This window comes from Colletes gigas, unplaced genomic scaffold, assembly GCF_013123115.1.
Source record: "Colletes gigas isolate AHSC1104 unplaced genomic scaffold, ASM1312311v1 Colletes_gigas_Sc00076, whole genome shotgun sequence".
NCBI classification, from domain to species: Eukaryota; Metazoa; Arthropoda; class Insecta; order Hymenoptera; family Colletidae; genus Colletes; species Colletes gigas.
The window spans coordinates 130,067-156,416 of NW_025106705.1; the positions used below are offsets into that span (position 1 = coordinate 130,067).

The 26,350-nt window shown below is 30.9% G+C and overlaps 3 protein-coding genes across 10 annotated transcripts; 1 reads left to right on the forward strand and 2 right to left on the reverse strand.

Annotated features, from left to right (window-relative positions):
* Window positions 1-721: 721 nt before the first annotated feature.
* Window positions 722-14,003, reverse strand: LOC122403813. Of its 4 annotated transcripts, none has more exons than XM_043407554.1 (11): window positions 13,823-14,003; window positions 12,021-12,162; window positions 11,606-11,734; window positions 11,330-11,496; window positions 10,885-11,101; window positions 8,039-10,801; window positions 7,522-7,902; window positions 4,861-7,392; window positions 3,531-3,651; window positions 3,117-3,433; window positions 722-2,859 (listed from the first exon to the last, which is right to left on the reverse strand). In XM_043407554.1, the coding sequence occupies exons 3-11, from the start codon at window positions 11,730-11,732 to the stop codon at window positions 2,807-2,809; spliced, it is 6,678 nt and encodes a 2,225-aa protein (XP_043263489.1). In that variant the 5' UTR covers window positions 11,733-11,734; window positions 12,021-12,162; window positions 13,823-14,003; the 3' UTR covers window positions 722-2,806. The 4 variants fall into 4 exon arrangements, 3 of the variants coding, with proteins under 3 accessions (XP_043263489.1, XP_043263488.1, XP_043263490.1); XM_043407553.1 differs by having other exon boundaries at window positions 722-2,865; XM_043407555.1 differs by having other exon boundaries at window positions 722-2,882.
* Window positions 14,004-16,090: 2,087 nt separating this feature from the next.
* On the forward strand, window positions 16,091-21,314 carry LOC122403817. 3 transcript variants are annotated; one of them, XM_043407564.1, is made up of 11 exons: window positions 16,091-16,390; window positions 16,762-16,793; window positions 16,861-17,049; window positions 17,132-17,371; window positions 17,490-17,729; window positions 17,874-17,969; window positions 18,075-18,343; window positions 18,443-18,541; window positions 18,642-18,906; window positions 18,983-19,227; window positions 19,309-21,314. In XM_043407564.1, exons 3-11 carry the CDS (start codon window positions 16,909-16,911, stop codon window positions 19,460-19,462), a joined length of 1,749 nt encoding a protein of 582 aa, XP_043263499.1. In that variant the 5' UTR covers window positions 16,091-16,390; window positions 16,762-16,793; window positions 16,861-16,908; the 3' UTR covers window positions 19,463-21,314. The 3 variants fall into 3 exon arrangements, with proteins under 3 accessions (XP_043263499.1, XP_043263498.1, XP_043263500.1); XM_043407563.1 differs by lacking the exon at window positions 16,762-16,793; XM_043407565.1 differs by lacking the exons at window positions 16,091-16,390; window positions 16,762-16,793 and adding an exon at window positions 16,466-16,484.
* Window positions 21,315-21,376: 62 nt separating this feature from the next.
* On the reverse strand, window positions 21,377-26,350 carry LOC122403816 (serine/threonine-protein phosphatase 2A 65 kDa regulatory subunit A alpha isoform). Of its 3 annotated transcripts, none has more exons than XM_043407561.1 (11): window positions 26,076-26,350; window positions 25,871-25,987; window positions 25,311-25,502; window positions 24,524-24,743; window positions 24,279-24,439; window positions 24,035-24,190; window positions 23,388-23,659; window positions 23,113-23,307; window positions 22,758-23,001; window positions 22,438-22,681; window positions 21,377-22,179 (listed from the first exon to the last, which is right to left on the reverse strand). In XM_043407561.1, the coding sequence occupies exons 1-11, from the start codon at window positions 26,121-26,123 to the stop codon at window positions 22,175-22,177; spliced, it is 1,854 nt and encodes a 617-aa protein (XP_043263496.1). In that variant the 5' UTR covers window positions 26,124-26,350; the 3' UTR covers window positions 21,377-22,174. The 3 variants fall into 3 exon arrangements, with proteins under 3 accessions (XP_043263496.1, XP_043263497.1, XP_043263494.1); XM_043407562.1 differs by having other exon boundaries at window positions 21,377-22,184; window positions 25,871-25,984; window positions 26,076-26,349; XM_043407559.1 differs by having other exon boundaries at window positions 21,377-22,184; window positions 26,076-26,349.

Sequence of the window (26,350 nt, forward strand, 5' to 3'; positions counted from 1 at the left end):
TTATAATCTATACAATCATATAAATGTAATATTCAATGATAAAATTGTAACATAATAATCCCTAGCTTACTTATCTAGCATCGAAGAGAATATTTTACATCGAAATTACAACTCTTTTCTTTCTTGCTCTTACTTAAATTCTGTTATTAAATTACTATACTTTACATTATATGTATATCATTCCATTACAATATAGGGCTGAATCAAATTAAACGCGATTTGGATATTCATTTCTTTATACGTTTTATGTACAGCATAAGTTCCCACCATGTAAAATAAGCATGCTACTATTTACAATATGTAATTTAAGATCCATTGAAATAAATTCTGTTAGACAAGTAATGTTCTAAATAATTTAATGTAATATTAAAAATAGAAAAAAAATTTAACAAAATTGTAATCCAGAGTAGTTATGATTTAATGCAATGGATAAATTTGTTAAAATTTTTCCTATTTAAAATATTATTAAATTCAGTACTCAACATTCATATGACAGAAATATTCCTTTGAAATATGATGTACTGCCTGATAGCCACCAAAGCTTTAATAAACAATATAAAAAAAAATGTTTTATTCAAAATATTTCATAAAATTTAATGATTTTGAAAGAACAAAGAACCAAAAGCTTTTGTTGGAGAGATGAAAATATATTTTTTAAAGCAAGATCAGGTTTATTTATTTTTCATGCATTAACGAATTTAACAATTCTCAGAAATCGGCCGCGATATAATTTTAACAAGATTCTATGTCATAGAAAAGAATTAAATATAAAACAATCGTAATAATATTTTTTTTTTATAATTAATTTGCAAATACATCTTTTACTTAACGAAAATAGTGGAAGGTACGCAACAGAATTAGAGAAAAATTAATGTAAATTAGCAGTAAAATTTTTTAAATGCAAGTTTTCAATATAAAGAAGTGCTATGATGGCTATCATAGGCTCACGAAGAACTTCCTACTCTCAATCGTATAATTTACATTTATACAATATAAAACTAGATTATCTGTTCACAAAAACAATAGTTCATATACATCACATACATACATACATATACAATATTATATGTACGTATGTATACACATCCTCATATTTTTTAAGTGTTGCCAAAAAGGTGCTACTTGAGTTTTCAGTGCACAATCACGAAGATTAATTAATAGTATGACGAAGTTGCACAATTTGAATAATTAATTTAATAAAAATTTAAACAGTTCTTATATTTACAACGAGGGGTGTTTTACGTATCTTTACAAGAAATTATTTACAAAATATATTCATTCATATATTACCTATCAAATTAACATTGTATTAATCGTTTTTCTATAATAATTATTCCTATTATTTTCATATATTTATGCTCGATTTATCCCAACGTTCTGTTTATGTTTCATAAATAAAATAAATCCTTTTTTAATAACCATATATCCTTTGCTCTCTGCAATATTGTAACTCAAGACGAACTTCCCACTGAAAGACCATGTTCACTGGGACAAGAAAAATAGAGATCTTGTAGTACTATAAACGACATAATTTTTATCAAATTCAATAAAATCATCAATTATAGGGTATCATAAGTAAAGTTTTTTGAATAGATGCGAGTTTCATTGTGTAAATATATAAAAAAGTACGATTGTCCTACAAATATTTTTGAGAAGTCTTTGTTATGAATATACATGGATCGAAGAAGTATTTCGATTTATATCCGCAAAGAGAATGTACTGTTTAGGTTAATGATGAATAGTGTATGTAATTATTATAGAGTCTTTCCATTCGCATATAATTATTTACGTGTAAAAATATTTATGTAATAAATTGATTAAAATAAATTCCAAATATAAACTAATATTTTCAAACAAAGTCTATCAGTGAAGTTGTCAGAGTAGCGACTTCAGCCCCACCAGTTAATGAAATTTGTTTTTGAGAAATGTACATTATTTACGGCAGTACAGTCAGATTTTATGTTTAATGCATTATAAATTTCGACTTTCTTTTACCATTATTAACCTGTATTAGCAATCCCTAATAACAATATCGAATAAATGATACATCCTGCAAATGTAAATTGATTTGTATACCACACGAATCTTTTTTTGGTTTTAACTAAATAATACAAATATTAAATGTTTACTGTAATTGGAGTCTAATAACATTACACTGTCGATTCAAATATTTTGAAGATACTGATCATGTAACGGAATATTTAATAAATTTACCATTAAATGACGTTCATTTAGATTTTGTTTAAAACTTAAATACAGGGTCACAAAAGTTTGGCAAAAGAAAGTTACACATCGACTCGGCAGTTTTAGATCAGTTCAGTTACTTAGTTTAAAGTTTTATGCATTGAGCAGATTATTCTGAGTAACTAAACTTTGCTGTTTAGGAGTACAGTGTAATTGAGAACGCTAGACGGCCAAAAAAATAGTAAAGTTATTTTTATTTTTTACTTTTTCGACAAGCTACTTAAACATTTAAAAACATAACAATTGTGGTATCCTAAGTGTCTAGAAATTCGTTTCTAATATTCTCGTGATAATATTATGGAATATAACATGTACACGCTTAATTCAATGAAATCCAACGTATGTTCTATTGTAACAAAAAATTTGAATACCATCCAGCACTCTAAACACGATACTCCTGCTACATGTACATCAGCATTGTGCGCTATTGACGCAAACAGTTTCACCAGGTGGGGTCCAGCCACACGGCGATCACATAACCATTTATAACAGATACATAATCAGTCGGACATGCCTTGACGAGCGACGGTAGCTAATCACTGTCAAGGTCACTTCCCGAAGGTCATTTGTTTTCTCGGGATATTCGCCTCCGTTTTGCCTGCTCTGCTGCCTCAGCTGTTACTAAAACAATGTTCCCGCTGTACGAGGTGTTTTCAGTTAAAATGGTATGTGAAGTACATAATGTATAAATTATACTGTCATAAATATTTATGCAAGGATCAATTAACTTTAAATTTTTATATAACATATCAAAATAAAAATTTCGGCCTATATATATATAATAACGTAAAAAAGAATTTTTAAAGAGTGTGAATATTTATTTGATCAATGAATAAGTTACACTTATAAGTGTATTTAAACATTTTACATACCAGCACCACTTCGAGTTTTCCGTCTAGTAATATCTTCTGTAGATCTAGTTGCACCCCTTGTATTGCTCGCTGGTGTTGCTAGTGGCGATGCTGTATTCTGTCGCACAGACCTTCTTGTTGTTACCTCTCCTAAGGATTCGTTACTGGATGCGGAAGTACCTCGCAGCCTTTCCTTTCCAGCAGTAACTACCGCGGTTGTACTTGGTTGCTTGGTTGTTAATAAACGGCTCTCTCTTTGCACTCTATTACTGGCATTGAAATTTGATATATTACTGGAATTAATTTGACTGCCAGAAACAGTTGTGCTTGTATTTGTTCTAGAATAACAAAAATTTATTTACGTAGCGGGGCTCTCAAATCTCTGACATATTCAGATATGCACTGCTGCTAAAAGAATGCACCGATGTTGCTTACTTTTGATCTTTAGACTTTGGAGATGCAGCGGATGTTTCGTCTGATAATCGCATTCTTGCTTTTCCTACAGATTCAATCAATGGTTCATCATCAGACGAATCTACTTCTACCACAATGGGACCTAAAAATACAAAAATTCTTGTATCAAAATGTTCAGGTCCAATTTTAACACAACATTAATATGTAATGTAAAAGTAATTTGTCATAAATTAAGAAAGACATGACTGAGATTGAGAGATAGCAGTATAATACTTGATTATATAATATATGCAAGTGAATCAGTGAAACGAATAAATTATGTATGTATGTATGATCATAATAATCTCAGTTTCATTGACATGTATTAATGACAATTACTTCCAATGTGGACAAAAATTTGTATGGATCGATTGTACTTAATTGGCACTTTGATTTCTCTGTTTTTGGCAGTCCTTGTTGTCTTATAAGGAAACAAGTGAAAAAAATGCATATCTAATATCTAAGTAAGACACTGACATACAAGCAAAGGCATCCTATATAATTGTACCACCTGAAAAATCGCTATTATATTTTTGAAATTAGAAAAATATATTTTCTGTAGTAGCTTTTTTCTACATGCAAGAACAATAAAGATTTGCATACAACTGATTATTAGATCTTAAAGCTCTTATTAGGTATTCATAAACAAAAGAAAACACATGAAAGTATGCTTCTAGTATATTCTTAATAGATCCATCTAAATTGAAAATGTTCATATCCTATAATGATCCCACACATTTTGCAGAAAACATTTGTTTGTAATTCCAATGATAGTGGAAACATTTTAGGTGATAAAGTTATTTAAGGACCCTAATCTATAGTGTCCCACTTTAATTTATATACACAATTATCCTCCTAGCTATTTGATATCTAAAAAAATGTTTCAAATTGAACTTATTCTGTTTCACTGTAAATACTCATGATGAATACAAGTCTTATCTAAGTAATAGGATCCCCAAAATTTTAAGGTAACCTTTATTTTATTTTTAAATAGAATTCTTTACTTTTGTTTAACTAAGCTACAGTTAATTTCAAGACGAATTTATTGATTGATGATATTTTGATTTTTCAAGGTCATTTATAAATAAATTGTTTCTTTGCTGAACATTAAAAAAATATTCTTTGTTCTCTGCATTAGAAAAGACGACTTGAGGTATCAATGATAAGACTTCTGAACATCATAAACATTTTTACGAATAAGAAATAATTCGGGAAATAACTGTATGCATATATTAAAGTAGAACAGCCTGTAAATACATTAGTACGCCAAATCATATTACTAAATCAGTGAATTATAAAATGGAATAAACACCTTTCTTGGCCTTGGCCAATATGCTGAATCCTTTTTTCGACTGTTCTTCTTTGACAGGTACTTGTTTCTTTAAAGAACCAGTTTCATCTACACCCATGCAAGCTTTAATAAGTTCTGCGGCGTTCTCGGAACATTTCCGTTTTCCTGGTCTTGGTTGTGGATCATCAGCAGTACTAGATGCTACAGAACTTTCGCTTTCTTGGCGTTTTCTTTTCCCGACTTTTATTGTCGTATTAGGAGATAATTTTGACACTCCTAACTTAGGGCTTGCTTTAGCATATGGTGATATGCTGCGTCTTTCTTCTAATTTATTAGGACCATGAGGACTACTTTTTGGAGTCTTCACAATATCAGGACTGTTTAATTTTTGAGATCTTGTTCTTAAAGATCTTTTCTCATTAGTGTCATTTGGAATTTCTATTAGAAGTTGTTCCAACAATGATTTTGGTGGTCGTTTAACATAGTCATCTGAATTGTTAGAGTTCAACCTTTCCACAAATTGTGCTTCGTCATTATCTTCTATACATATGACATCCTGCCGTCCCTCTAGTTCCTGTTTTCTTCTGCGCTTCCTTTTAACATGTTCCACGTCACTAGAATCCACTTCTGGATTTTGTGCTGCTGGGCTTGGAGTCTCGTCTCGTTGTAAAACTACCGAATTAGAGTATGTATACAATGGTGGGGTAATTCTAATCGGCTGAGGATCTTCACCCAGGGGTGATTGAATACCTATACTTATATCACTTGCATCATTTACAATTTTCTTAACCAAATCGTCTGTAACTTTTTGAAGATTCATAGAAGGCTCTCTAACTGATATTTGTTGATGACTTTGTACATTAGATTTTTGGTTTTGATCGGAACATTGTTCTAACTTAATGGTTGTTGTGCTTAAAGAAATGCTAGAGCTTTTTGAAGTATCTGACCGATCATTTTGCCTTGTATCATCAACTTTTGTATTTACTTTAGATTCTACTTTGATTTCAGAACCAAAACTCTGACTATTGGAACATGAATTGTCTGTCACTGTGCTAGCCTCGTTTGTAACTGTATTATCAAGTTTTTCTGTCTTTACATTACTATAAGCAACATGATTTTGTATTACAGGCACACCATTATTATTTTGTCCATGAGGTTCGTTGCTTAACCTAATTGCACTGTTACCATCTATGACTGTTTTTACATTGTCTTCGAATGCACTCTCGGGGGCATGTGACACTTCGTGTTTAATATTTGTCTTACCCTGATCATGCTGATTAATAGAACCTTCTAACTTAATGCTACAATTGTCTTTCTCAGAAAAGTCATTTGTTTGCTGCTGCGCGCATTGCAATAAATTATCACTATCCACATTACCGGGTACAGGAGTTGTCACAATAGTCACTGATCCTGTCACCAGAGGACTGGATACACTTTTATCATTATCAGTCACTTCTAAACTAGCAACCAAGTCACTATGACCACCAGTTCTTGATGTTGATGAAGTAGATTTTTCACTAGGTATATCTTTTGTATCATGTTCACTGGAGTTTGATATATTGCGACTTATATGATTTTCAAGATAACTTGCTACGGATACAGGACTTAACCTTTGTGGGCCACTGGACTTCAGAAGTTCCGAATGGGAATTTGAACACATATCACTACTACTAGTTGAGGAAGGCACGTTCTTATTGGTGGTTGATAGGGAAGATTCCCCTTGAACAGCAGCCTTTGTGCTGCTTTGCGTTACTGATTCGGTTGCTGGCCTGTGCAAAGGAGATTCTCCTTGGTTTGGTGACTTCTCTGAAAGAGCATCCATCGACTCGATGCCTGAATCTTCACCACCTCCTCCGCTACTAACTCTTTCTGTGCTTGCATCTACACCAATTGCAATTGGAACAGTAGTTTCAAGCAACTTTTGTTTAACTTTTGCTTCTGTTACATTAATTTCTCCAATTGGTAAAGTTGGTTTGTTGATAGGTAAATCAATGTTTTGGGATCTGGGAACTTGGTCCATTGAGTTTCCTATTACCGAAGCTTGTGTAGTTTTCAACAAACTAATTCTTTGCGTACTATCCACCTTGTTCTCTGCTGCAGATCTATCAACTTGTTTCATATGATTTTGAATCACTCTTTTGTGTCCAAAATGATCTATTTTACTATGCCTGTTGATTGCAGCATGCGTATCACTTTTTAAAACCATATGGTTTTTTAATTTTTGACCAATACTTTGATTTTTTGTTACCATGCTAGAATTTGTCTTACAAGTATCTGTATCTGTCTTACTTTTCCCAGAAATAATCCTATTTACAGATGACTGTGCAGTTTTTACAGCAGTTTCTACATGTGCAGATACCTTATTTTCAAGATTGGTAGATAAATTCGAATCATTTTGCGTAGGCATACTTGAAGGTATTAATCCAGAGTTTTCATTCTCAAATGATGGTTTGTTGACAGGTTTTGTATTTATATTTGAAACAGCATTAGCAGAAGAACATTCCGGAACAGTCTTCTGACTACTAAAGTGTGTGGCCTCTGCATCTTGAGATTCTATAACATAATTAAAAGAATTAATTAAGAAAAGAAATTTCATGATACATATTAAAACAATTGTATAAAATTATGAAAATATAACATTCGATCAAAATAAGAAAATAGAAACAAAAGCACTATATTTACCTCCTAAGTGCAGATCTTTTTCATCTATTAAACTTAATCTTCTTCTTTTCTCTTGACTAATTAGATCCTTTTTTACGCCATTTACTTCTGTTAATCTAGAAGCAATGGCATTCAAGGTATTATTCTTTTCAATTGCTGATCTATTAATGTCGCTATCGCTCGTTCTTCTAATTTCCCCCACTTTCTTGACTGCATTGAAATCATTTCCAGCCAAAAGAACGTCGGTTTTCCTTAACGATTGGTTTGAATCGCCCTTGTAATTAAGTTTTCTCCATTTTGCTTGATTATCCAAAATTCTACCACCGGATAACAAATTTTGTTCACGATGTAAACCATCTCCTGACTCTGATTTCTTTTTAGAGTCTCTTCTTTTGGTTTTACCTGTAAAATTATGTATAAATATTAATCAAACACGTAGAAAAGTAATATTTTTAAAAAGTGTAAATACAATACATTATTTTACAATAAATTCATACTTTTATAATTATTATAAAATACAGCATAACATGTATCTTACCTCCTCCTATTTTATGCTCTTGCATATGGTTTTGGACATCTAGTTCAACTTGATTTTTTGTTAAAGATTGTTGCGTATTTAAAGGTTGATTTAAAACAGTAGACTTATGTTTTGAAGGAGATGGTATTCTACTGTTTAATGGAATATCATCGACATCACTGTTTTTACTTGAACTTGGTTTTGTAATTCCGGTTTGAACGCGTACATCTACCGGTAATTCTTGTTTTAAGGCATTAGGTTTCGACACAACAGTTTGGAGTAGATTGTTGACTTTGCTAATAGCATTAGTGCTGTTGTTGATAATTGTAGAATTGGATAAAGGTAATTTGGATGCAGATGATGTACCTATAATCATACTTAAAGATGACCTTTTTTGCAATAATTTGTTCCCGTCTATACACTCCTTCATTTTCTTTAGCTTGCCTCGCCGTTTTACACTACTTGGATCAGATTCGCCATCCTTTAATGATTTCTTTTCCTTTTTTCTGATTTGTACTACCGAAGCATTACGTCCTCTTAAGGAAATGTGTAATGGAGGCACTCTTGGTTCATCGCCGGTTCCAGAATTGGGAATACCAGCGGTAAACATTTTATTTACTGATTTATCGGCTTTTCTAATTGGTGGCGTGTTTACAAAAGAAACATCAACTTTATAAGCTGGTGTAACAGGTTCAGATTTTTCCAACTTTAGTCTTAGTTTGATTTTTTCTCCAGGCATTGGACTTTGCGTAGTGTCTCTATTGGATTTTATTCTACTGTGTTTTAAACTTCCTTCACTGGCGGTAGATTTCACTGTGGTTTCGGAATCTGATTGATCTGTATTTGTTGTTGTATCATTTCTTCTTGAGAAATTACTGTCTGCATCGTCGTCAGAAAATATGGAATTTGATCGGTCATTCGATGGGGATGGAAAGGAAAAGAAATCATCTTGGTTATCTACCGCACTTTCCGGTTCCGAATCTGAACTCTCACTAGGCATTGGTTCCAGATGCCCGGTTAGAGGGTTAATGAGAAACTGTCGTATTTTACCAGTTGACGTATATTCTGGTTCAGGTGTCTCTTCTTCGTGTTTAGGAGATTGCGATGGTTCGACCTTGGTAACAGGCGAAGCGACATTATTGGTAGAAACGTGATTAGGATGAGATCCACATTGAGAAAAGGCACCTGAAACCTGATTTGTAGTTGGCAGACGTGTAGTATTGACTTGAGCACCTTGTGGAATAGAAGTATTTTGTGCGTTCCACGTGGTCCCATTAGCATTACTTGGTGCAGCCTGATAATTTCTACTGAGAATATTTTGACTTTGTCCATATCGGAAATCGGTCGTATTACTGGTATTAACATTCATGTTTTTAAGTTGATTATGATGTAATTGTTGTTGCACGTTCAAAGCTTGATTTTGCTGTCCTAAATGAGACTGCGGTGGAACCGGTTGTCGCGAATAAGGAGGAGGAGTTTGTTGCCGTTGATTATTTAAGTAACTTAGCCGTTGTTGTGGAACATTAATGTTTACCGTAGAGTGCTGCATTAATTGTTGCTGTTGTAGAAGTGGTGGATTGGAAACTGATGTAGATTGTAACGATGTATTTACAGTTTGTTGCTGTACCAAAGGTTGCTGCTGCGTTGAAGCTTGTTGTGTAAGCAATTGCGAAGTATTTATGTTCTGTTGTTGCTGAGTTAAAACTTGATGCTGTTGTTGTTGTTGAAGTAACAGTTGTCGTTGCTGCAAAGGTGTTCGAATTTGTTGTCCATTAACCGGATGCCTGATCGGAAGTTGACCTTGCAATTGTACTTGTGAAGGCCTGTAAGCCAATTCTTGTCTAATGGGAAACTTTTGTTGTATTTGTACTTGAGCATGCAACGAAGATGCAGACTGTTGTATTTGTCCACTAGTAGAGGTTTGATGAACTATTTGTTGTGTCATAGTTTGCCCAGTTCCACCAATTACATTGATCGGAAGTTGTTGAGGAATAGTCGAAGGTTGATTAACATTAACAGTTGCAAATGCAGACGTAGAAGATTGAGATAGATCAGGAATGACTGATGTCCCTCCAATGAGGTCTTCTGTCCTAAGCGAGTCTAAATTTGGTGGAGATTCACTAGGTGAAGTTAAATCTTTCCTTCTAACTGTTGGTTTTTTAGTAGGTCTCATACGATTAGTAATTCCAGAACTATCAATAACAGCTGGTGGCAACATTTTCTGGCCAGGTATCACATTGTTCGGATGTGCGCCAGCATCATTTTGTAAAAGATTTACAAGAAGTGGACTGGAGAGAGCAACTTGATTTCCATTACCATTTGAATTTCCTGTCAGCTTGTTATTGTTTGGTGACAGACTAGATGTGGTGGTAATCGATGACTTGTACTGATTCGTCAACTGACCAACCGATGCAACTGATTGAGTAGTAGTATGGCCAGTTGTTAATGTTGTTACTGTCGCCAAATTCTCTTGAGCAGGATAAGGCGGAGGTGGCTGTACATGATGCTTAAATTGGATAGCATTTTTAATTGTAGTTGCTTGTGATTCGCGACTATGTATTGCTTGGGCAGCATGTGTCATACTGGCAAATGGGAATGGACCATTATAATTACTCCTGGGCGAAGTGCTAGAATTAGTTACTGGTTGATTTCCAGAGGCACCAACATTGCTATTGCCTGATGTCGACTGTACAGATTTTGTAAGAAACGATGGGATGGGATCACAGTCCGTAGGTGCAACTACATTTGGAGAGCGAAATTGTGGAGTTTTCTCTGATGATGTACCTGAAATAACATAATGGTTATTCAGAAAATTTTACATATTTAAAGGAAAGAATTTTAATTTTATACAATATATAGTAACATACCAGCTGCTATTATTTGAGCCACATTACGTAATGCTGAAGAAATGCTAGATGTATTACTTGGACCAGGTAAAGCTGTCTGAGGATCACTGTCAACATTAGTTGTATTGCTAGTGGGTTCATTTTGAGATTTGGCACCACTTTCTTGCGAGGGTCCTGAATGTAACACAATTTCTTGTGCTTCTCCACTAAAGCGATTGGCTATCCTCAATGATATTACCTAATATACCAAATACGTGTATTAATTAAACATTTAACAACAAAAAAGAATTCAAATTAATGAAATATGTATTAAATAGACAGTAATCAAATTTTAAACATTTTGACTAATTTATATTAATGAACATTTAACAACAAAAAAGAATTCAAATTAATGAAATATGTATTAAATAGACAGTAATCAAATTTTAAACATTTTGACTAATTTATATTAATGAACATGTATTACCTGATCTCCTTCAACCTGCACTGAAAGAATTCCAAGCTGTGTAAGCGTCGGAGAAGCCTGAGCTGCTAATTCTCTAAGACGTAATGCAGCTTCTCTGGGTATTGAAAATGTGACTCTGACAGAATTCCATGGCTCTACTTTGTTTACTCTTAAACCATTCCCTTTATCTATAAATTATAAAATAATGTAATTAACCAACATTGTTGTTATATACTGTCAATATCAATACTATTTTTAATTTGAAAATTTAGAATAACTCTTGTATGCAAAAATTACCTTTGCAAAGCAAAGATTTAAGTCGATCGACAATAATTTTAAACTTGTGTGGAAACTCAGGATCTTCTAGGTCACCCACACACGTTACCACCGTCTCGATCAGATCACCATCACTATCAGCCGCCATGACTAAAATGTATAATAAATTGATGTCATATTGACTTAAATAATTTTACTATTCTAATTCCATAAAAGTTTTTAATCAATTTACTGTAAGGACTATATTATATTATAAATCAAATCTAAAATAATTCATTTTGTTTTTATAAAAAATTAATAATAAATATCATATTATACTATAATCTTGACTAATAGAAATACAAAGTAAACAACCACTGATATTTATTTAAAACAATGTAGTAAATAATACAATCAAATGTACTATGATAAATGAAAAACAAATTTTCATACTTACCAACTACAAATCACATAACTACCCAGAGAGCTTACAAACGCCTCAGGGTATCACTATGGTATGTGGTGATAGGATGTTTGTCCGTCGGTTCTAAACCGACAGCTCCAAACCACTCCAGCACTAATAAATATGCTTAATGTTTCTATGGGACAAAATAACACATTTTTATTAAATAATATTATAATATAAACGGAAAATTTATATAATATATAATTATGTTTAACACTGTTGTAGAAATGCATCTATGATTTAAAGTAAAATTAATACTACTTTGCTTCGACATACAAAAATACAAATATTATAATACAAAAAATCTATAAACCTTTGGTCTATAAGCAATTAATTTGTAAAATGTAAAATATTTAAAACTATTTATTAAGAAATCAGTTAGCATTTAAAATATAATCATACACTGTATGCCTTAACTATAGCATTTCTCATTAAGTATATTTATCAGTATAAGAATAATATAGTTATTGTTTATTTACTATACAATTATATTAAAAAATTTAAAGTGAGTAATATAAAATATGATAGATAAATTTTAAAAACAATATATGGAAATATAATACCTTACAAGTATAAAAATAAATAAATTAATATGTAACTATATTCTAAACTTATTTTAACAAGATACGAATGAACAATTAATGCATCTGAAAACTTAATATAATTATCAATATACATATGTTAATATTAAAATTAAAACATACATATATTAGCAGTCAAATAATATTAAACGACTTCAGAATGAAACTGTAATTAAACTTGGTAAATAGCTATTAAATAATAGTAAAACAATACTATACTTAATACAAATAACCAAATAAAAATAAAAAGAAAGATTTATTTAAATTTTTCATAAGTGTAATTATTCAATTAGTGATATTAAATTTGAATATGATTTTATTTTACTGTGTCAGTAATTTACAAATTATAGTTCAAGGAATAGCTAAATATTTGCATAAAAATGATTATAGCGATGTTACAAAAGTATAAACTATATAAATATTTTTATTAAAAAAAAATGTTAGAAATATTAAATTCAATTATTAAGTGGTTAAAAAGATGAAAATAATTGTATAAATTTGAATGCAGTGTCGAACATATAAAATCTAAACATAAAATTGACAAGTGTTATCGAAACAAAACACTCACGAAAACATAGTGCATAAACAAAAAGTGAGGCCAACGAGCATTACTATTTAGGTTATAATTTGATCTTGATTTTCATCAAATTATAGGGATTAATGAAAAAAATATACAATTAACATCAATTACTTGATCAATATTTACAGAATCGGCAGACATATATAAAGTAAACGATTTTGGATTAAGTCTTACCACTCACGAACTGCAATTAAAATCTTTTGGGCCATAAGACGGGGGCACAACTTCTATATGGAAGAAAATAGGTTATAGAATACTTTTCTTAACCAGATGCGAAACGTCGATTGTTGTGTTAATCGGAATTTAGTATTTTGATAAAGAAATAATTCATTTTAACAATTTCCATAATGATTTTCGGCAAAATAGGCATCCAGAGTACTGGATATCGGGGGGCCACCATTTTGTCCGTCGGGGGAGGTGTACGTGAAGTGGTCTCAAGCATGCTCAAGATAGACCGTCAAAAGTCTGAACATTTTTATTTCGCAGCTTTCCTACATGTTTTCTAATTGCGTATGCTTACCAAAACAAAGTTAAAATTCGATAACGAATGGCACACTAGCCAACGAGCCTCACTTCAGTCTTTGCACTGAACGATTCGATACCGTATGAACACAAGAAAATTTTAACGTTACCCCATTTCTTTCCAACTTCGTGCGGGATTTCTCGCGTCCAAAATGCACGCAGCCACACCACAGGAGCACTAATTTTAATCTAAAATATGCCGCGCTAGTCTTACTTCACTTTCTGCACACAGCGCACGGTAGGAATCACGAAAAAACTCGACATAATCGGTAATATAAAGGGACAAGTCATAAAACGCCATGAACAATAACAAGGAGCCGCCATTTGCAATGCGAACAACTGACATGCGCAAATCAATCGCGCGGGGCACGCTGGGTATTTGAGAGGCGCCATCTTGCCAATCATTTTAACATTGAAATTTCCTAACCTATCACTATTTATATTTATGGAGTTTAATTTTTCTTACTGCATTTAAAAATATTGTATTTCAATTTACATTATTTCATATTTTACATAATACACATACTTGATACGAGTAATTTATTACAACTTTCAGTGTTCTACGACATATATTACTTTTATATACGAATAAATATCGTCGGTTCCAAAAAAAAAAATATGCATTTATTACAAGAAATAATTTGAAACATTTATTTTTTCTGTAGGTATATCCTTCAAGTGTATTTACTTAAAATATTTATTGAAGCAATAAGAAACGAATTTTAAATATAATAGTTACAAAATACATTTTTTAGTTTATATTTCCAAAATGCATTACTATAAATAAATGTGATACATATAAAGAAATAATAATTTAAATACTAAGTACATGTATCATAAACAATACTTCCAACATAATAAAGATGTTATTCAACAAACTTCAGGATTATATAAGTTTCATCAACCTTACAAATGTACATCTAAAGTGTGATTTTCTAATAGATTTATTTATTAAATATGTACATAACTTCATACATGGAATTCTTTATTAGCACTAATTTTTCATTTGTGGTATTTAATTTATAGGGTGAGACTGCATAAGTCCGGCATCATTCATTTTTTTCAATGCTACCTCTGGATCATAAGTTCTAAAATTAAACAAAATATTTATGTTACAAGTTAAAAATCAAAAGGCCTATAAGTATAACCATCACAAAATTTTGGTTACTTGTAAAAGTCCGTCACTTTGTTGTCAAACGGATCACTTATTATCACTTTGTAGGCTAGGCCACTCAAAACAGATAGCCCTAACACGATTGGTAAATTTCTTTTAGCACGCATAAGATGAAAATTACGAAGATTAGGTTTTGCTAACCGTGATTCCGACATCTGAAATAAAAATATAATTAATTATTAACTTAATTACAATACTTTGCATTAACAATATTTTTCAATAACATGCAATTGATAATTTTGAATATCATACATGACAGATCAATAAAATTTATGTAATCAATTTTAATAGATAAAATATAAAAAAATGTATATTTTTAAATAGTTTATACTTTTAAGTAATCAATATATTGTTTTATGACAGGTTAAACATACTTGTAGTAGTAAAATAAATATTATATAACATTTAATATTTCTTAGAATGTAATAAATCTAATTGACTTAAAGGTGAAAAGATTCAGGGAACTTAAAGGAACACATACTTTTTATAAATGAAATAACAAAATACTTTAATAAACTTTAAACTATATACTTTTTTATAAATCGATGTCGATACTGTACTCAGGAGCTATGCACCGCCTAAGAAACTGCTGGAAATTGTTCACGAACTTACAAACTGAGAGTTCCTACGTATTGGTGTATTCCGAAATGAATACGTAACGGATCTATGTGTTCTTAAAGTAATAAATTTGTATTATTAGTTACAATTTAATATACGTAGCTCATGCGTTTTTACATTACATAAGAAGAAACATTTTTTATATAAAATGTATAGGAATTCATTGTATTTAGTTTAAAATTAATTGAAATTGGTATAAATGATATGTATTTGTCGTTCTTCGCCTTTTAGCAATAGTATTTTCTGTCGTTGAAAAATTGAACAATTTCTTTAAATTTCGTGTATTAAGTTTTGTTTAACAATGATAAGTTGAATAGATTTTGAGAAAAATTGTTGAAATACATCAAATTGAAAACGTTATCTGTATGACGTATACATTATACTTCAAATATGTAAAAATAAGAACATGTTTGCGAAAAAAGCATGCCATTAAGCAATTATAAATACGATGAAAATTTAAACTCTGTTAAATTATCATTTGACTGATAATTAGTATTAAATTGGGATACTCTATCAATAATTTCGTCTTCGTTTGATACTTTTTGAACGAGTCCATCTTATACTATTATTATCAATGGTGGATTTGGCCAAGGAAACAAGAACGTCAATTTTTAGTGTAGATAAAGTACACTTTGGTACTTTGATGCGTAATTTGATGACAGTTTATTTATAGTTTTGCGTTAGTTTCACCTCAAAATGCTCAAAAATATACCATCGATGACATCTATTAGATCTGATGTCAGTATTTATTAGAAATGCAGTGGCACTAACTACTGACGAAGTAGTGAATTGTTGCGTAGGTGGCTGTAACTTCGCTTGGACTGTCTCATTGCACTTAACGTTAACAAAAAATAAAAGTGTCAACCTTGGATTGTACGATTCGATAGTGAGTTTGAATAACATTGAAATTATTCTTTTATCCAATTAATTTCATCTTGTTCGTCTCGTACTATACTACGTTCAACTTTATGACAGTGTTTGTAAATACTATTTTATGAATTAATTTTGTAGTATGTACTAACAATCTTTTGTGTAATCTAACTTATAATCTGTAGATATTATTGGAATTTTCGTTAATTGATGCTATTACTTGCAGAATATTTACAGACTATAAAAGTTGTCTTTCATTTTAGATTTTATTAAATGTCTTCATAGTACAAAAGAGTGTTAATTAATACATCAGACATCATAAACAATACAATATATAATCATTATCTATAATACAAGATTGTTTTATTTGTTTTGTTGTTACTTTAGAAGAGTTCAATGTCTGTAGATTTTCCTACCATGTATGTATTATCTTATCCATTGTCTTCTTAATGTATTTATAATATATGTCTTTATTGTATGTGATAGATTTTATTTGTGACTGTGTAAAAACAGTCAAATCAACATACAGCAATTATGGAACAAATGATTGCTTTAAGTGCACAGAATTCTTTGTCTTTATTGGTAAAATTTGGGATAATGGCTTGGAATAATACCTGTGGCAATGAAAATTGTTCTGGACATGGAGAATGCCACAATGGTACTTGCTTATGCGAGGTAATATATAAAAATGTTATAGTAATACTTTGATTTCTGTTCATGTACTTTTAAAGCTAGATTTTTATTTTCATTTTTATAGATTCAGTTCGATGGATTGGAATGTCATGTTCCAAATTTAAGTTATTACATTGCATTTGCAACAATATTCTTTATGTTGGCATTTGTGTGTCTGATACAACTTATTATGTGCATTGTTGCCGAATGGCAAAAGATGAAAGCACCATCTTTTCTCAGAGCCTGTAGAGTTACCACACAGAAAGTTTTGTATTTCATTGTGTTTCTGGCATCAGTAATTAGAGGAGCATATTTTACATCACCAGTAAGTGAATTAACCATATTTAAGTCTTTTGCTATTTCAAATATTTGTTAAAGCAAGAGAAATTGTTTCGAGGCGTACTACACAATCCTATTAGATAAATGTTTAATATTGTCAATAGACTGCATTCAAGGAAGGATGGTCAAGAAGTTTGTTATCAGCATACTATCCACTTGTTTTAAGCGGGTCCTCGTTAATCGTTTGTTTCTGGGCTGAAGTATTTCATTTGAGAGACATATCATGGGATAAACCACAGTTTCTATCAAAATCATTTATGGGTTTTGTTGTATTTAATGTGTTAACGTATTCTCTGCTTTTAGCAGAATTCACGACTGCTCAAATATATTCGCAAGAAGATCAGGTAAATTAAACGAAAGTTAAATTATTTATTCATTTAATTACAATTGCTTTTAACTTTTCGAATATAACTGTTCAAGTAAAAATAAATGAATGTATGATGATACGATTTATGATTTAAAACGTATATTAAAACATATTTTTCCAGAGCTTTTATACACATATTTTTAATGGATGTTATGCAGTGCTTCTGTTCATTGTTGTAGTATTTTTTTTGATCTATGGAGTAGAAGTCTTTTTCAAGGTATGTTAATTTACAAACAAATTAGACATGTAAGTGTTTTATTATTACATATGATATACAAACTCTTTAGCATATACTCATTGTATTAAAACTATTTCTTTTTAGGTTCGAGGTGGATTTTTATATGATTATCAAGGTTCTACGGTTGTGAACAAACGTATGGTTTCTGATTTAAAAGTTAATGTAGAGGAACAAGTTACCGCAAAATTATTTGATCCTGTTCCAAGTACATCACAATCGTTGCAAACACAACAAGAAATAAATATTTCTCAATTGCACCAGTCTCGCGTTGGATTATTATCGCAAGCTTTCATGCTTTTTATTATTGTCGGATTTTTGTGCAGCGAAACGCTTAGTGAATTTTGGAAAACTAAGTAAGTTTGGAGATAATATACAAAGCGAACCAAATAACGTGGCCAATAAATTGATAATGTTTAACGCGCTCAATTTTCATTCGTTTATTTTTATTACAGGGTTCCCTTATATAGCAGGAATTGGCATGATATTGTTTTCCGTGTCATTGAAGTTGGAGTTGTATTGTGGTTCCCATGTGTGTTGTGGAATTGTTTTAGGTGTGTTTTTTGTATATTATCAACATTTACAACATAATTTTGTAAATTTTAATTATTTAAAATAACAAAGCAATGTAATTTTTTTACACTAAATCCACAGTCCAGAACAATTGTGGATTTTAAATCCGAAGCGTATATTGAAAAGACTAGATCAGTCTAAATATATGAAAGAAATTGAATTACAAGACAAAAGCGGAGAACAAGACGCTGCGTTATTCTCAGATGGAACATCGATTAGTAGTAAAGACTGTTGGATTTGTTATGATAGTGACAGGCAAGATGCTGGTCCATTGATACAACCTTGTCAATGTAGAGGGGATGTAAGCGCGGTTCATCATAATTGTTTACGTCGATGGTTAGTCGAGGTAAGACATTAATATTTTACTTCTACCGTATTTAAATTTCTTTACTGTGTCATTATATATGTTGTATATATTTCAGAGTGCTGTAAATGCTGATAGTCTCACTTGCAAAGTGTGTGGTGCACAGTATAATGTTGAACACGCAGATAGGTTAGATTGGCAAAATAGTATAACTTCGCGTCATTGTTTGCAAACTATTGCTATTGTCACTACAATGTGTGGGTCCTCTGCTGCTGCCTGGACACTTATTCAATTAGTAGAGGGACCTATTATTAGAATGTTTGCAGCCGGTGCTGCATTATTGGTGATGTACGTTTGTATAAGGTAAGTTAAGAATGTCCTTTTATATTCTAATATGCAAATCTTTTTATACTAGGTTGTATTAATTGACAAATTCATTTTTAGATTTTTAAGTTTAAACACAGTAGTTGCGTATCAACGTGCCAAAATTTCATCTTTAAATATTATCAGTTCTGACAGTAATGGGAGTGCACATGTTTCAACTATTAGTCACACAATTTGTGTAGACCTGCCAAAGTCTGAAACAGCGACGATTTAATTAATATTTGCCTATTTTCTTTTTATTAATGAGAATAATCTGCAGGAAAATATAGAACACAATTCTTAAAACTTTAAATGGATGTAAATTATGTGTGAAATTGCATATATTTTACACAGAACTTTTTTCTATGATTCGTTAGACAACTATAAAAAAAAAGTTGATTTGAATAGTTAATTTACGAATTATGAAAAATGTATTGCGTAATTTATTACTGTGTTGAAGAAAAAAAGCGATTGCCAAATTTCAAGTTTTCGTATGTTTTTTGACTAGTCTGTCGACAAGTTACCGTAAATTTAAGAAATTCCAATTATTTTTGTGTTCTTAGTAGCAAATCGAATATTTATATCAACATATTTGCCAGTATAAAAATTTGTGCTACTAAGGGCTGACAATATTTTTTTTTTTAATCAATATTGATAATGTGATATCTAAAAATGTCATTTCAGGGTGACATGAATTTAATATTTAACATTTAATATTAAAATTATTTTTTTAATTATATATAAAAAAAAGAATAAGATTTTCCGAAAAGTAATTTTGAAAATGAAGTTGCTTTATATACATTATGCAAGTGCGAAAATTATTTCTGCAGTGGTAAATTTGCAATATCATAATTAGTATTTATAAAATAAATTATAAATATCTCGAAATAGTGGTGATTGCAAATATGAGAATAAATGCAGTGTTAAAGAAGGGATTGTTCTCAACAGAAAACAAGCGCATAGTTTTGTAACTATATTGCGCTAATCATATGTAAGTCTATAATGAGTCCATAATACAGAACAAATGATTACGACGAGAACATTATACGGAACAAACGTATAAGAAAATAGATTATCTAAAATTACAAAATTAAATCTTAGTGAATAATTATTCTGCATAAGATTAACCGAACTTATCCTCATTTCAATCATCTATGGTTATGTAAATTTTGTACCACATTTATGGTTTTACGAAATTGGAAACATTATGTATAATAATACATATATTATGGATGATCCATTGGTATGTAATGCTATTTTAATAGGTAGTAAGACTTATGTTGTTTCTGTGTTACATGAATTTTATATTTGAGAATACTCGTATTTCATATGATATCTAGTTTTGTAGAACGTGTATATAGTATTATAATTATAAAATTATATGTATCTTCTCTTCTTGGAAGGGGGTATATTATGTATGTAATATCGTACTACTAATGAATATTTTCTGTTTTTTTCTTTTGTAGAAGTACAAAAACATTTTAATGGTAATAACTGATTATAATAATTGTAAATGTAGAACAGTTATTTATATGATGGTTCCATTAACGACTATTAAAAAATACATTTTATAGGTTACAACAATATAAATGATTAGCCATTCTGTATTAAAGAATACTAACAGAAGTAAAATAATATCTGCTTAATATAAGATAGAACAAATATTAAGGTAAATCTATACAATGTAATAAAAACGATGTTGTTTTCATTACAATGTTTACTCTTTTTATTATGAACTGGCTGACATAACCAATTCGTATTCAAAATATGTATTTACTGTTCGTGGATTTGCGTACAAGTAACGAAGTATGTAAGGTATAACAAATAATTAAAATATCACAAATATGTTTAACATCGATATAATTAACTTTTAAAAACCTGAAATTTCTGATTAGAGAAACTACTATTATTTTCATTATTCTGCGGAAGAAACTTAAAAATATTATCAGCACTTAATCTAATAAAATTAATTTCAATTCATCCTCATAGAAATACTAAGATATATAAATATGTATTAACATCAGCCATATTCATGTTATTGCATGTAAAATGTAGGAAAAGAAGGGAATAGTAGTAAGTTGTGATAATAAAAATTGTATGACATAAAAGTAAGTTGACTATTAAATAAAAGAAGCCAAACTAAAGCATATTACTGATTACTAATTTTATTGTTATGTTTACAAAGACAATACTTAACAATGTTACGAATATATTAAATTAAAATACTGATTATTAAAAGACAAAAGTAAATTTTTGATTGGTGAATTCAGAAGAGCAGATTATGGTAATATGTGATTTCAGGAATGATTCTGATAGGGACTTTATACCGTTATGATGTTGATATTGGCATTATTTCACTCTTTGAAGTGGAGTGAAAACAAGGAAACAAGGAAAAAACGATTGCACGGAATCGTGTCTCTTCTACGTTACAGCTTATGCTCCAGTCCCGATCCGTGCGCCTTAACAAACTTTTTATGGAAATTGATATAGTAGAAATGTCAATACATGTATAATACCGAAACCGATATACTACTAAAATCCAAAAAAATTACCGGTATTCCTGAATTACGGTTTCTGTAAAAGTTATAACGGTAAAACTGAAAAATATCGCTATAATATCGATATATCGATTTCCATTTCGATATAAATCCCTGAATTCTGAGTTACCTTTAAGTATTTAGATACGCATAAGAAATACATTTTACAAATTAAATTGAATATTTAATAAGTAATATAATTATAAACATACAGATACAACAGAACTTAAAATATCATTTAATATGAACTACTAATTTGAAGTTTATATTTCTCGACATTAGATCGATCTGCTCTGACTGTGCAATAATGTTACCTGTTGCCATGTGTAAATGTAAATATTGCAGCAGGTTACTTTTTGAAGTTGAAGTTGGATATTGAAGGGTAAATTTTAAATGCAGTTTTCTTTTGTTCAGCCTACCCTGGAACAAATTTTACATCATAAATATAATATGCGTATATGAAATAAATGCTTTGTATTACCGAATAGATTCATTATATTTTACTGATGTTATAGGTCTAAGAATATAATATTAATATTGTAGGAATATACGAATATTCATGTTTGTGGGCTTGCAGAACTCTTATAATAAATAGTTCATATAAGATTTCTAATTTTAATCGATCAAAATTTGTAATTTGCTCCTGAAAGTAAAATAATATTAAATGTTTTACCTGCAATGCCTGCAATTGCTTCTGAAGCAAAGTATTTCACATCGACATCACTATCAGTATTAAGCTTATCAAGTACGGGTTTTACTTGAGCCTGCACTGCGCAAGGCTCGAGATAAGGTCCTATCTTCTGAAGAGTTTTTGCAACATTAAATCGTACATTGGCAACATTGTCAGTGGCCATTCCAAGGACAGTTGGAAGCATCACCTTTGTTGTTATTTCTGGGCCACATACTTCAGCCAATACCTATAATAAATAACATTGTGAATAAAAACACAAAGATTGAAATATGGACAAAATATCGTACTATAATATTACTCACATTAATACAAAATAGACAAGTCATTCTGTGAAGATAATTTTGATCCCTCGACATTGCTAAAACTTTTGGTATTACTGTATTTTGTGCCCATTCAGGACCAAATTTTTCTACCAACTTTTTCAAATTTAAGGTTGCTGCTTCTCTGATAGCGTATACATGATCTACTAACCAAGTCATACATAAAGAATTTAATTTTTCGTCGAAGAATTCAACACCAAGTTGTCCAGCTAGTAATGGCATATATCTGAAAAGGTGTACATATGTTATAAATCAATTGTCACCTTATATCGATCGCTTTCATATTTCATATTTATATCATGGAATTGTGAAATTATGCATCATGAAAAGTACTCACTCTATAATGGCTAATCTCACTCGCCATTTTGTATCCTCAGCTAATTCTACAATAGCTGGTAAAAGAGATTGCGAAAGCTGTTGTATACCAATAACTTCATTGACGCATTCTAAATTACTGATAATATTCAAACGTACGTCTGAATATTCATCTCGGAGTTGTGACAAAAATAATGGTAATAGATGCTCAATTGTACTGTGAATTTAAAGAATATTTCATAAATATTTACTGGTTCCAATTACGTTTTTATATTCAAATATGTAATATTTACTTACTTATGTTTCCCAAGTATTGGACTAAGGCCCATTATAACGCTTGCTAGAGCTGATTTCACATGCTGATTTGGATCTGATACAAGTTCCTTCACTATTGGTAATATGTTCGTCATTATAATAGACTCTTGATTAAATTTGTCAAGATTTTGACAGAAGTCACGAACTTTATCAGCTGCAGCAGCTCGCACCTCAGCTTCCATATCTTTTAACAATACTTGAAATGCTGGTACAAGATCTGTTTTTGTAATCTCCGGGCCTACAGCTTTTTGTAGCTGAAATGAATAAGAACTGAAGTTAATAAACAATTAACGTAAACAATAAACGTATCTTGCTTTACAACGATGCCTTCTGTTTACCACTACACTTACGAAATGTCAGTGAGAAATCAAACGATACATATATTATAAATGAATAAAAATAAAAAAGAAAAATGTGATAACAAAGCCCGGACACGATTTATTTACTTTTTTATAAAAAAACTTTTTATTTTAAGAATTTCATATTTAACGTCGCATGAAATTCGAAACATTAGAGACAAATATTTGTTGTATCATCCCAATTGGTGAAGATATTTAAGTGGTCTGGTTTAATTGAGATGCTTTGTACATGTACTCTGATTACATACTGAAATATTTTGAGAAACTTACATCTGTGAACTTATCAGCTACCATGTAACGTACACGCCACGACTGATCGCTCGCACACTGTCGAAGTGTAGGCATGACCAATTGTTCTACATCTTCCTGTGGTAATAAAGCTGCGATAGTAACACAGGCTTCAACGGCTAAAAGACGAACTGAATCCTGTGGAATTTAATATTACACATATTAACAATGTTCTATAATTGACTATTATACTTTTTATACATCTGAAGTTCCTATAGTTTCCTACTTGTTCATCTTGAGCCAAAATAACAAACATTGGTATTAAATCTGCCTTCACGTATTCAATTTCCATAACCTTTGCAAATTCTCCTAAATTTGAAGCTGCAGATCGACGTGCCATCGGCGTGTCATCTTGACATAAATTACGGAAATGATTTCGTAAACATGCTGTAAAGACAAAATACACAATTTTATACTTCGAAAAGTAAGTTTTATTTTTCCATAGATAGGACTAAATTATTTTCTGCTTACTTTTAACCGATGGACTAACTCGTGGGTAACATACACTAAATAGGCCACATGCAGATGTTCTTGACGTAAACCAATCTCCTGTAGCTAAACGATGTATCAGAGGAACAAACTGCTCTTCCAGATCCGTTGGACTATGTTGAGCAGCGATCTTTCTTAAAGACTCCATTGCTTTATCTCGAACTATAGTTTCTTCCACTGTTGCCAAATTCTCTAGAGGTTTCTAATAAAAAATTAATTTTTTATTGAAATCCATTTCTTATTAATAAATTAAATAATATCATATTTTTACTTCTCTATTTAAGATATATGTAAACAATACATTGCTGTATATTAAGATATGAAAGATACAATGTATATTATTATGCAACTAAGGTACGTATCAGCTGTATAATAATACGAATTGTTGTCTTATAATTATAAAAAGAATTAATTCCAAATATTAATAACAATAATTTAATTTCAACCAATAATAATTTATAGATTAAAATGATATATATATGAAAAAATTATTATATTGAATGATGTTCATTGCTATAAAATACTTGAAATATCTCTTGCATTGTCATATTTCTTCAGGGAACTTATTTCATCATAATGAATAGATAATTAATTTGGCACTTATAAAGTTGTTGTAGTTACACAAAATGTAGCATCTATATATCGCATTACTATTAATTAAATATATGATTTTTTTTAAACATTCTTTTAGATCTTTCAAAGTTAAAAATTTTATATCTAATGGTATTTCAGAACCTAATAGTATAAGATTATAAATGATGATGTATACCAATAAGCATGGTGCATGTTCTGGACCTCCTACAAGAAGGGTAAACTGTCCAAGTTGTTCTGCTAGTGCTAATAGAACTTCATCTTCGTCGTACATAGACTCTGTCAGAAATGGTATCAATTCGCTACGTGTTCGTTCGATGCCTAAAGCAAGAGCAATCGTGGATAATTTCTTTATTGAATTCAGCCGTAACTGTAACAAAAGAGATTCTGTGAAACTACAAGAAGATCATCTACAATTAATTCAACTAAATTCTTAAATGCTTTCTTTTTTCTAATCAGATTTGTTACAATCCGTGTTCGTTTGAATTCAAATTTTCACGTTTAAAATTTTTAACGTTGTAGCATCGTTGCGCAGTTGGTTTATAACGCCAGATATGTTAATATCGGAAGCAGAAAGTTGATGGTAAGCTAACAGCCGATTAATCGAATATTTTATTCAGTAGTACACTACCGCTTTAGCTATCTTAACACTCTGTTTCCTTCGGTGACCATGGGCAGTAAAACAAGCTGATTGCTTTGGAATTACAGAATAACGATTATGAACATTATTCGAAGTACCTGTACATCTTCGTTTTTTAGTTCGTCGATCAAAACCGCAATTGGATAAAGGCTGTCATCCGTGATAGTGTCGCTCGCTGCCATTTTGCTGCCGACCACACCAGAGCTTGGAAACTCCTGTGCATTCAAGTAGTTGTATTCAAATTACTGCGCCATCTGATGGTTACTACTATTACAGTGTACTAGCGACATATGTAAAATTTACTTCCTTGTACTGTTCGGAGCTGAAAAGATCTGTTCCGTTGGGTACCATGAGGCAAAAGGAAGAATGCTTCTCGAGTCCGTGTATGGAGTACGAACCAGTGTTACCAGAACACGCACCGGGTACACTCGAAATTTCCCCTTCCTCTTTCTTACACTAATGGACGAGATGGCGTGGACGTAACCTCGCAGAGTTCAAAGGGTTGAGAAAGAAGGCGAGTATCAGTCGGTCTTTCTCAATCTTGAGGCTATGTAAGCTCCCGTATACGAGATAGCATT